The sequence below is a fragment of the Musca domestica genome, unplaced genomic scaffold (genome assembly GCF_030504385.1).
Source record: "Musca domestica strain aabys unplaced genomic scaffold, Musca_domestica.polishedcontigs.V.1.1 6, whole genome shotgun sequence".
Taxonomy (NCBI): Eukaryota; Metazoa; Arthropoda; class Insecta; order Diptera; family Muscidae; genus Musca; species Musca domestica.
Window position 1 is genome coordinate 6,250,663 of NW_026712363.1, and position 12,378 is coordinate 6,263,040.

The 12,378-nt window shown below is 35.7% G+C and overlaps 1 protein-coding gene across 1 annotated transcript in view; it reads right to left on the reverse strand.

The window, feature by feature from the left end:
- Positions 1-424: 424 nt before the first annotated feature.
- LOC101899423 (tyramine/octopamine receptor) overlaps positions 425-12,378 on the reverse strand; it is a 69,579-nt gene continuing 57,625 nt past the window's right edge. The window contains exon 3 of the mRNA XM_020037494.2: positions 425-3,143. Coding sequence (XP_019893053.1) covers positions 1,306-3,090 — 1,785 coding nt within the window. The 5' untranslated portion in view covers positions 3,091-3,143 and the 3' untranslated portion in view covers positions 425-1,305. The remainder of the gene's footprint in view (positions 3,144-12,378) is intronic.

A 12,378-nucleotide genomic window follows, 5' to 3' on the forward strand; every position in this document is an offset into this window, starting at 1 on the left:
CACAAAGGTCTACATTTCCACAGAAAATAAAACAAGAGAAGGTCATCCGATGTTGTTCAAGCTTTGCAAATCCTAATATTTGAATTAATGATAGTTCCGGTGGGAAAATGGACAATATCGTTTCACTCTATCAAGTACACTCACAATGCGTCGAAATCTTGAATAATTATAACTCTTTTAAAATGTGAACTAAGAATTTGATTATTTTCACAGTTCTCACATTCCAATATTTCTATCAACACAAGATCTGGTGTGAAGATGGGATATATCGGCCCACTTCTTCTGGTACCTTCCCCAAAAAGGGTCAAAATTTTGAAACAATTTTTTATTTTTTTCTGTTTTTCTCGAACAATTTTTGATTTGTTGATATCTTTAAAGTTAAAAGGTTAAGCATGGTTAAACACGTTCACTTTATTTGATTCAGCAAATTTAAAAAGTCTTCATGAACTTGATCCGGAGAACAACAAATTGGTTCAACATTAAATAAATTGAAAATAGTTGAAACAAAATAAAATTATTTGGTATCGGGTTGTCGTCAGCCAGTACTTTGTTACATTTCCTTTGAATCGCTTGTAGCTTTTCTAGACCACCAAGATAAAGATACATATTATTTTGACAGACTAAAATAGTGTAACTTATTTCAACTGATAAATGTGTATCTGCTTCAATGTCTTAAAATGTTAAATTATGATTAGGTTTCGAATATTTGACTGGTTTAAAATAATGTTAAATCAAGTTTTGATTTGGCCATTTCATATTTCGGGCATAAAAACGCTTTCGACTTTAAATCTATATAGTTCTTCGATTCGCGTTTCGCTATAAGAAGTAATCATTTTACCAAATTATTTAGTGCTTTTTATAAAAATCCACATTTCCACAAACCATCATTATACGTTACAATCTCCAGTATAAGCAAATAAATTAAAAATATTGTAGTTTTGCCATGAGAGACTTCTGTTGTTTGGTCTGAATTGAGTTGTATAATTTAATATTTTTACATTTTTTCTTAAGTAATATTTTCCATGATAACTCTAAAATGCAGAGTAATGTCCTTTCATAACTTTTCGATTATATCAATTACAATTCTATAAGAACAATTTATTAATATTTTTAATAGAAAAGGAAAATATATTAATTATCTACTTATTTAGTTACAGTACATCCTTAACACTGCAAGTTTAATTTCTTATATTCATCGAAATCTTAGATATTACATATGTATACATAGATATAACTAATATTAACTTAATTATGAATTTATCTACTAATGTTGTGAGTGTGTGTATGTGTTTTCATATGGTGCGCTTAATTCATACCTAGAAGTCTTTTGAACGCTCGTCTATAGTCCAAATTGAAAATTGTATATATAATGGGGTTCAACACGGAATTTATGTAACCTAGCCATGTGATGAAGTTCTTAAATTTCACTGTGGGACAACACGTCGAACAGAACGGCAAAATGACGTACATAAGGAAGAAAGGTAACCAGCATATGACGAAAACGCCCATTATAATGCCGAGAGTTCGTGCTGCCCTTCGCTCCTTTGACAATGAAATCTTTTGCTTTTCTTCGATGAACTGATATACGCCCCCCGGTTTCTTTTGCAATGGAACTGTTTGCAACGACGTTGCGCCTACAGACGACTGGGGTGGGGTAATTTTCAGAGACACATTTTCCTCCTCGCCGTCACCGGCTGAGATTTCATTGGCGTCGTTCCGACTTCCACACACTTGCATGCAATCTTTTGCGTCGCTGCCGCTCTCAGTAGATATTTCTTGATTTTCATTTTCTGTGCCTTTGGTATTGGGTGTCAGTAGAAGACTTTCCGCACCACTTCCTATCTCCTTAGATTTCTGTACTTCTGGGTGGTCGTTAAATGTATGACCTGACCGAGCCTTTAGTTTTCCATGTTTAATGGAGTCTTTGATTTTGGCTCTTCGGGTCCTTTTTCGCTGTGAAGCCACAGTTGGCTTGGTATCTGTTTGATTTTGAACTCTTGTACTTTCGTTGTTGGCATTTGTTTCGCTACTTTCGGACTCTTGGTCGTTTTGTATCATCGGCGTTGTAGAGAATGGCGTCGAGTTGCGGCAGCAACAAATGACGCTGTAACACAAAATGGATATGGTGCCATTTCCCGTTTGATTTGCCGTCACAGTAGTGCTTGCTACATCAGCGCTGAGAGATCGTGCGGCAATTGTGTTTATCTTTGCCGCCTGCGCCCTTTCTCGTAGTCGTCTCCGGGTAGCAACAAATATTTCTATATAAACCAATGTCATTATGATTAATGGAATGAAGAATGATCCCAGTGAAGAATAAATTACGTAGCCAGGATCAGAATTTAGTTCGCAAGGAGTGGCACTGGTAAACTCTTCCGGCCAATCATTCCAACCAACCAACGGTGGCGAACTGATGAGTAGCGATAAAATCCAGACACCAGCTATTAACAGCAAAACTCTGCCAACTGTCCGCTTTTGAGCATAGTTGATGGGGTCCGTAATGGCCCAATACCGATCTAGGGCAATAGCGCACAAATTCAATATCGAAGATGTGCAACACATGACATCGCACGTTAGCCACATCTTACACAAATATATACCAAATTCCCATCGGCCCAGGATGGAGTAGGCTACATTGAATGGGAGCACCAACAATGCAACGGTTAAATCGGCGACTGCCAACGAGACGATAAAGAAATTCTGAACGATGCGCAGAGGTTTGTATGTGAAAACGCTCAGAATAACCAATATGTTGCCAATAATTGTCAGCACAATTATTATGGACAGTACGATAGCTGTGAGTATTGCCTCCCATTCTGGTACGGCCAATTTGACACCAAAGTAGCTGTCATGCCACTCCTCCTCTTGCGCCACACATCCACTTTCCGCCAAGGATGTGACATCGTAAGCTGTACTATTGCCCCCTATTATACCCACGTAAATTGAGCTAACGTTATCTAATGTTGTTGATGTTGTGACTCCGGTGCTCAGCACTGAGGAAATACTGGCGCTTGTGATTGGAACTGCGGAGGTGTTGCTTGTGGCTGCGACAGTGGTTGGGCTAGTTAACATCGTTTGATCAGCAGGTGTCATTTTTGTGTTGGAGACAGTCACGATGGGTATCTATTGCATTCCATTCATTTGACCTGTAACGAGAAGGAGCAACGCAAACAATAATTATTATACTTGTTGCAATAATTTTTGTTGTAGTAACTGACGAATAATCTATGTGTGCATTTATATTTAATGCTAATCATACTTGTTGTTTGGGTAGATATTATGCTTGAAAATGTACATACCACCATAGTATGGAGGGTATATTAAGTTTGTCATTCCGTTTGTAACACCTCGAAATATACATTTTAGACCCCACAAAGTATATATATTCTTGATCAGCATAAAATTCTATGTCGGTTTATCAATGTCCGTCCGTCTATCCGTCTGTCCGTCTGTGGAAATCACTCTAGCTTCCGAACGAAATGAAGTAGGTTGATAAAATTTTACTAAAATGTGTACTATGTCTGCAGGACTTTTGGGATTGAAAATGGGCCATGAAGGTCTACGTCTCCGTATAGCCCCCATATAACGGTACCTCGCGATATGCGGTATTTTGATGATTCTATTGACATTTTTTTACCGGAATTGTACCAAAATTAATATTTAAAGTTCTTAATAGATGCTACGGTTTAAGACAGAAAATGAGTCATGTAGGTCCACGTCTTCGTATAGCCCCCATATAACGGTACCTCCCGATATTCGGTATTTTGATGATTTTAGCGACGTTATTTACCGGAATTGTTTCAACTTTGGCATTTGAAGTTCGTAATGGATATTACAGCCTATGACAGAAAATTGTCTCTGCAGATCCACGTTTTATAACCACCATGGTACCTCCATATATTCCGCATTTTGATGATTTTAGCTACATTATAAACATATAGATAGACCCTAATATAATACATTCGGCTACATTCGGTATTTTTAAAATTCTAACAGAAGTTTTAACGAATTTTATTGTTTTTGAGAATTGCCAAATTCGTTCCAAATGGTGGAGGGTGTTCAAAGTTCGGCCAGTCCGAACTTACAGCTTTTTTAGTTGTTAAATTAAAGAAGATCAAACATTTTTACGATACTTGACTTCAAAATAGGACAATTGATGAAATAAGTAAGATAAGTGCTATAGTCAGTCGTGTCGAACCACGTGATAACCTAATTTATTGATCCTGAGCATTTCACATTTCCCCCCTGAGAATAACATTTATAAACACCAAATAACGTCGGTATTACAAAATTAAAACTGAAGAAAGACGTAGTAGCTATAATTAATGGCATATTTTGTGGGAAATATGAACGAACAAGACCTCTGAAAAATCCGCTAGAATTTGTACAAAGAGTAAAACTCAATCGAATTCGAAGCTACATAAAAATCTGATCCGATCCCGATAAAACTTGACAGATGTTGCCAAATATCATTGTTGGGAGTGCATATTACGCATATGAGAGACTTTAAAACCGAATTGGATGAAATATATATGTGGGAGCTATAGCTACATCTGAACAGATTTTCTCTAAATTTGATGTACTTGATGCTAGACTAAATTCAGGTTATTTGGACTAATATTGGTAATTTGGTGCAGAATTTACCCGAAGATATATACAGGGTGAGATGAAAAAACTGCGAAAAAACCCGAAGATATATACAGGGTGAGATGAAAAAACTGCAACCAACTTCAGACTGCTGTTATTTCTAAGCCACTCATCCGACAGCTGTTAATATCATTCCAGTGACAACTCATTATATTGTTTACGAGCGTACAAAAGCACTTTGGTGACAATTTTCCAGAAAAAAAGTTATTAATGTTGGAATTCAAGCGTGATAGTGTGATTTCTTTATATTTGGCTGGAAAACCACAAGTGGATACCATTAAAGCACTCCAGCATTTATTTGTGAGTAAATCTTTTGTGTTTCGTACCATCGCTCGATACCGTGATACTGGTAGCGTAGCCGAGGAAGTTGTCGGAAGAAAACAGCAACATCAGCAGAAATGGTTCGAAAAGTAAAGAAGCGACTCGATCGAAACCTGCGTCGCACCTGCCGAAAATGGCTCGTGAGCTGAACATATCACGATATTCCATTCGGCAAATATTGAAAAATGAGCTTGGGGTAAAGCCATTGAAATTCCAAAAAGTGCAAGAACTTACATCACAACAGAAAGAAAATAGATAAATAGACTCACTGCCGAATTTGGATTTCTCCGATGGGAAAACATACGTTTTCGAGCAGTTTGTAAACCAACAGAACGTTCGAGGTCAACTGAAAATGTGCACCTTCGGTTGGCAACCAGAACTCCGGCTTCGGCCATGGCGATGGTGTGGCCGCCATAACAGCCGATGGTCGTTCTCCGCTCGCATCAATCGACCGTGGCATCAGAATAAATGGCGAATATTATCGCGAAAATATTCTGGAGGGTGTATTAAAGCCTTGGGCACGCAAACATTTTGGCCGCAGATCTTGGACATTCCAACAGGACTCAGCACCATCGCACTCAGCACGCGCCACACAAGAATGGTTACAAAATGAGGTTCCTCGCTTCATTTCCAGCGCACAATGACTACCAAAATCTCCGGATACCAATCCGTTGGACTATTGTGTCTGGAGTATTTTGGAAAGCAAGGTTGGCACTGAGAAATACTGCCAATAAGAAAGTGTCGATCACCTCGAGCAAGCGCTTCGCCGGGAATAAGCCAAAATACCGCAGAAGCGTGTGACGGTTTCTTTGGCGTTTGAATGCCATAATTCGTGCCAGAAGTGACCAATTCGAACAAATCTAAACTTATTCTAAAATTTGATGATATTTCCGAAAATTTTTGCTTTCATTCAATAAAATTAAAAAAAAGTAAAAAATTGTGGCGTTTGACTTTGTTGCAGTTTTTTGTTTATCTCACCCTCTTTGGGAGCTATACCTAAATTTGAAATGATTCTCGCCAGTTTCAAAAGGATTCGTCTTTGTGCCAAATAAACATAGTTTGGATAATTTAATTTTAATAGTAAATGAATAAATAATAAATGTTAACCGCATTTCGTTCAGAAAAATACATGGAACAACGGAATGACATGTATAAATCGATTTAGAAAGTGATTCTATGAAGATCCTCAAAAGTAACTATGGGTCTATATCGCTTCCTTCTCCATGTTACAAACAAATGATATAATACCCTTATCACTATATGATGTAGGGTATAATGAATATATGATCTATATGATTTGTATGTTGCCACCAGAGGGCAAATTAAAATGCGACTTATTATAGGTGCGCAACCCGGAACTGACTTGAATAACTTCTGTAGGGGAGTGGTTGTTTTCAGTTCGTTTCAGGATGCAGTGAGACAATTTTGGTCAGAAAATTGTGAAAATAGACGAAAGTAAAATTAGAAGACGAAAATTCAACAGAGGGCATTGGGTAGAGGGACAGTGGAGGAGTGGAGAGAAGATCCAATTAATTTTTTATTGGATCCTCATTAAAAATATATTTTTCCGAGAGTTTCTATATTCTCAGAATGTTTGGAAATTATGTTTTTTATAATATCCATTAAAATACAAATACTAATATTTGTGTATATATTTTATAGGCTTATGGCACACTGTCGGAGGAGGCGTATACCCACCATAAGGTGAATCATTCATTGGATTTTGTGAACCCTCAAACAGGGTACCGCGCTTATACAAATGAAGGCCTATGGAGGACTTTAAGGCTTCGCTGCCTAAATATAGCCGTCGAAAGCTATTTTTAACAGATATTAAAACAAAATTACATATTCTTACGGTGGTCCAGCGTGAATGGCAAAGATATATTTTCTGAATTTTTAAAATATGCTAAAATATGCTGCTTTCAGGCAGAAACTTTAGAAGAAGAAAAAGAAATTTAAATGTATGTTTTTATACCCCACACACTATGTGTTGGGGGTATTATAAGTTTGATTTGGCCAAAAATTATGTAACACCTCGAAATATTGGTTTTCCATATAGGAAAGTACATATGGATCTTCCTATTTCACCGAGCTGAATCGATCTAGCTACAGGTAGAAATTATGGCCCGATTTTCACGAAATTGAAAATGGAGGTGGAGTTATGGTCAGAATAGAAGCCTATTGCTTTTGGATCGCGTAATAATTAGGGGTTGAAATGGACCAAAAACTGAAAATGTCCTGATTTTGCAGTTGCTCTACAGGTCGCAATTATAGACCAATCGACGCGGAAGTTATCTTGGGGATAGAGCTTAGAGCTGGGCAGAAGCCTTCCAATTTTGATGGTCATCGGGTAATATTTAGTGGCTAAAGTGGACCATAACATTTGTGTTAAATAATAGCCAAATTTTCCATTAAACCGCGAATATTTTTAATCCCGGCGAAATCACAAATAGGTCAATCCTGACCGTTACGTAGATGCCGATAGTAAATATATCGGATATATATAGCGAAATATATATATAATGTGTATATACAAAGGAAAGGGATGTTAGCTAGAATGCTTATACTTCAAGAATGGCTGGACCGATTTTGACAAATTGTCAATTCCGAATGGCTTCTTGGCATCAAAGAAAGAAATCTATTTTGTGACATTTTTTATTTTTTTTTTCATACTTTTTATCGGGTTATGCTCATAATAGCTAGGCCTAACCGCAACTAAAAATGTTCCTGATTTTGCGGCCGTTATAAAGGCCACAAATAGAAAAAAAATTCTACATTTTGAATGACAATTGGATTATATTTAGCTGCAAAATGGATCACAACAACTTACAGCACGGCGGGGTCCCTTGTCAAAATGCTAAGGGTAATATCTGGGCGGTGCTCCGTGACATTATTTCAAATGCGAAATCTTCCAAAATAGATTTGGACATAAGGGAGCTTCTAACATATTGTAGTGTTGTAGGGTATCACATGGCCCTGCTATAGCCTTTGCTTACTATAGCCTTTGATACTATTGTAAAATAGTATTAAATAAACTGTTGAATTTTAATAAATTTTCGAAGTTGTGTGTTTCATGTACAAAGTAAAATAAAATTATTTAATTTGCATATTATTTCCGACGTTTCGTCACTGTTTTAGTGACTTTTTCTGGGAAATTCGTCTGTTTAAATAAATTGAATAGATACCATTAATTTCTAATTAAGTCACAAACATAGTTAAACATACAATATAATTTTTAAGCCGCGCTTACAAAGAATATTATATGTTCTACTTAAAAATTAGTATTAATTTTCTTGAACCAAAGTTTTTCTAAATTTGATACTTTTTTATAAGTAGCAGGGCCTTGAGATATTATCCCCTGGGTATGATGTTAACGTTTTTATACCCTCCACTTTTCTACGGAGGGCATATTAACTTTGTCATTCCATTTGTAACTCCTCGAAATATTCATAATAGACCATACAAAGTATATATACGGGATCAGTGTAAAATTCTAAGACGATCTAGCGATGTCCGTCTGTCTGTTGTAATCACGCTATCTTTCGAACGAATTGAGATAGAAGGCTAAAATTTTGCTTACATGTATTGTTTACCAGTAGGCAAATGGGTCATGTCCGTCCACGTTTTCGTATAGCCCCCATATAACGGCACCACCCGATATTCCCTATTTTCATGATTTTAGCGACAATATTTACCGGGATTATTTCAAATTTTGTATTTGAAGTTCGTAATGGGTACTACAGCTTATGAAAAAAATTTTTGTATGCAGCTTCAAGTCTTCGTATAGCTCCATATAACGGTACCTCCCGATATTCGGTATTTTGATGATTTCAGCAACATTTTTCACCGGAATTGTTTAAAATTTCATACTAGAAGATCCTAATGGGTACTACAACCTATGCCAAAAAATGTTGTATGCAGGTCCAGATCTTCGTATAGCCCGCGGCTTGATATTTTCCCCTCTTGTATGTCCAACATCGGCTACGCGAACTAAAGTTTTTTTTTTATTGAAAACATAATTTTAATGAACCGATTAGAATCGGGTTATGCGGGTGCAAATACCTACCACTGGAAAAAATTAAAAATGTAAGAGTTTTTACTAAACGAAATACCTATAATAACATCAGGCTTGTCTAGTCTCTATAATTTTATGTTTCGCTAAGACTGTAAGTTTCCGAAGAGGTAGAGGAAACCTTTAAATTTTGGAGGTAGAGTATATCTATAAAATAAATCATCGGGATTGAATATTAGTTCCACTGAAATTTTTACCAATCAATTGGTAAAAAATCTTCAAAATATAGTAAAGCCTGCTTCAGTGCTCTTATCCATTACGAGTTTTAAATACCAAAATGGACAGTATCATAACAAATGCTTATCTGATTATTATCTTTTTGTTAATTTAAAATAATGTTCTCAGGTGTGTACAGTGTGCATGAAAACAAACACCAGTTGAGTTCAATTTTAATTGTCTAAATTTCGTGGTAATATCTTTGTATTTTATTATTTCAAATCATATGAAATTCTTGATGTAAAGGCACTATAAGATAATATTTCTTGCATAATATTGGGGAGTATTTTTTTGGGTTACGACCCTAATAAACATTCTGTGAACTAGAATAAATATTTTCTAATTCATTGTTAATTGTTGTTGAGCTTTGGGCATTCGAGGCACCACTCTCCGTCGTTTTAATTATGATTTCATTCATTCATAAACGAGAAAGGTGTACTTGCTGTGTAAACATTTGTGGATTTAATTCACGCCTAATGTGTGAAATGTAATCTGACGGTTATATGTATATGTAAATAGCCATTTCCTGTGCGCTTCCTCCCAGTTGTTGTATGTACATCATTATTAAGGAGTGGGTATGGGTATTGTATTCACTGAAATAATAAAAAGCATAACTGCAAAAAGTTTCACGCACACACAAATATGAATTAAAGGGCGTATAAGAGTACGTAGGCAGGCAGGCGATTGTGTTGACATTTTGACGGGTATTGTATTAGATTTTTTAGTTAGATTTACAATTTTTTATTGAAGTTCGCGAAAGTAATTATGTGTGGTAATCAAATACAGACGTCTTTGCCATGTGTGACGAGGAAGGATTTGGATTTAATATGTGATTTATATTCAAAAGTAATTGAATATCAAAGTTATCAGATTTTTTTATTCGTAAATTGGTATTATATATCGAATTTGAACAAACATGCATATGATTTTAGACTCACAGCAGTAGGATGGACGATTTACTGCATGAAGGTCGTTAGTGTAGCTGTTGTTGTATCAAAGTGTTGGTTTGGCTAAAACGGATCTGCCTAAAACTTTGTAAATATTCATATCAGATCATATGCTTAATATATTATTGAATCGGCTGACAGTTATAGACGTAGATCAGCGAAAAGACAACAGACTTGCTTCAGCTTCAGTAGTGACTCCGTAAACGACGACAGCTTCAATATTAATATCACCTAGACGCGATGAGGATTCAGAAATAGATCCCTTCTGATACATTGAGTTAGCTCTTGGTAATTTTTAGTTAGACTGAAGAATTTCTGTTTTTCGAAAAGACAACAAACTTGCTTCAGCTTCAGTAGTGACTCCGTAAACGACGACAGCTTCAATATGAATATCACCTAGACGCGATGAGGATTCAGAAATAGATCCGTTCTGATACATTGAGTTAGCTCTTGGTAATTTTTAGTTAGACTGAAGAATTCCCGTTTTTCTATAACAATATCAATTGTTTAACTTTTTGGTGTTTATCACCACAAGAATCGGCAATTTAAACAAAAAAACACTAATACTTGCGATATTTATGTAAAAGACGTTAAAAACATTTACTACCTTCCCCCCTCATGGTTGAAAAATGAAAGTATATGGTTTTGATATTCGAACGAGATCCATTTAAAACTGCAAATGTCAGTGAAATCTCCTTCAAAGCTTTAAATACATTATGTCTTTATAATTCTTCTTTCGACGCAGGTCTACCGAAAGGTCTACGAGTGAAGTAGTTGCAAGTTACATTACATTACGCGCTATAACATTTTTTTACCTTTCAATGTATGTGTTTACGTTCGTACTTATTTATTTTGGTTTTTTGCAGTTGCATACAATTGATGTGCATTTATGCTAAGAATGGGTTTTCATATATTTTTTTAAATTAGAATGAGGTCGGAATCATATGTTATTATAAACAAAAGCATGCGTAAATATATGGTAAATATTGTTAATTTGTATAATCCTTGAGGACGGTTTTTAGATCAAGGGCTTATTTGTATAAAGATGATAAATATTTTGTTGGCTGAGCTTATGACAAATTACTATCAAGTCTCTTTGTAATTGTGGCTGAAGCCTTCAACGTATTAAAAATGTGAATGTCAGAGAACAGATGGATGTCGTAAACTGAACATCGGCAGTAGCATCGGAATTTAAAATTTATAAAATGTCACCGCACTAAAGCGTTAGCTACAATTCCACCATGGTAGAAAAATAGAGGTAGACGCATCCACACAGCTGTTGGGACTCTGAACTGTCCAGAAAATTTTGGAATGGTAATATTTGAACAAAAAATTATTAGAATTTATAAAAATTGTTTAAAAATTCATATCACAACGACCTCCGATTGGCGTCGGGAAGGAGAACATATACAAATCTACTTATTTTTGAAGAAATATTTAAAAATGTTTGATATATCAATGTTCCAAAGCGTTGGTGCATTACCTGTATTCTTCTACCGTGGATTCGACATAGCGTACACAAACGTTCAACTTCATACTATGATAAACTTTGTTGTATGTTCGTATTACCCAAATATTTATTTTTTTTCAGTTACAAATATTTACGTTATTTTCTTCTATTTTCAACATAGCAAGTTAGAAAATATCATTCGGGTTTGCCGACAGATGTATACCCTCAGCCAAGTTTCGATTATTTAAATATATTTTTTTACTTCTGTTATGCTTATTCAAATGTTTAACCCCCTTGGAGTAGGTTCCGAAGGAATGGCCATTTCGTATCGGACCTAAATAAATATGACATAAATATTGCGACGTGCCAGGTTTGGACTATATTGTTAACTTCCTTCACTTTACATGACACATATGATAATTTTCAGAAAATGTTAACATGTGCGTGAGATACCAGATACAGTCAACCGAAGTATTCCATTTTTATACCCTCCACCTTGGAAAGGAGGGTATATTAACTTTGTCATTCCGTTTGTAACATCCCTAAATATTCGTTTTAGACCCCATAAAGTATATATATTCATAATCAGCATAAAATTCTAAGTCGATTTAACGATGTCCGTCTGTCTGTCTGTCTGTCTGTCTGTCCGTCTGTCTGTCTGTTGAAATCACGATACAGCCCACATTATTTGACGTAGAGCTCCAAAATTTAGCAGAGCTATTTGCATT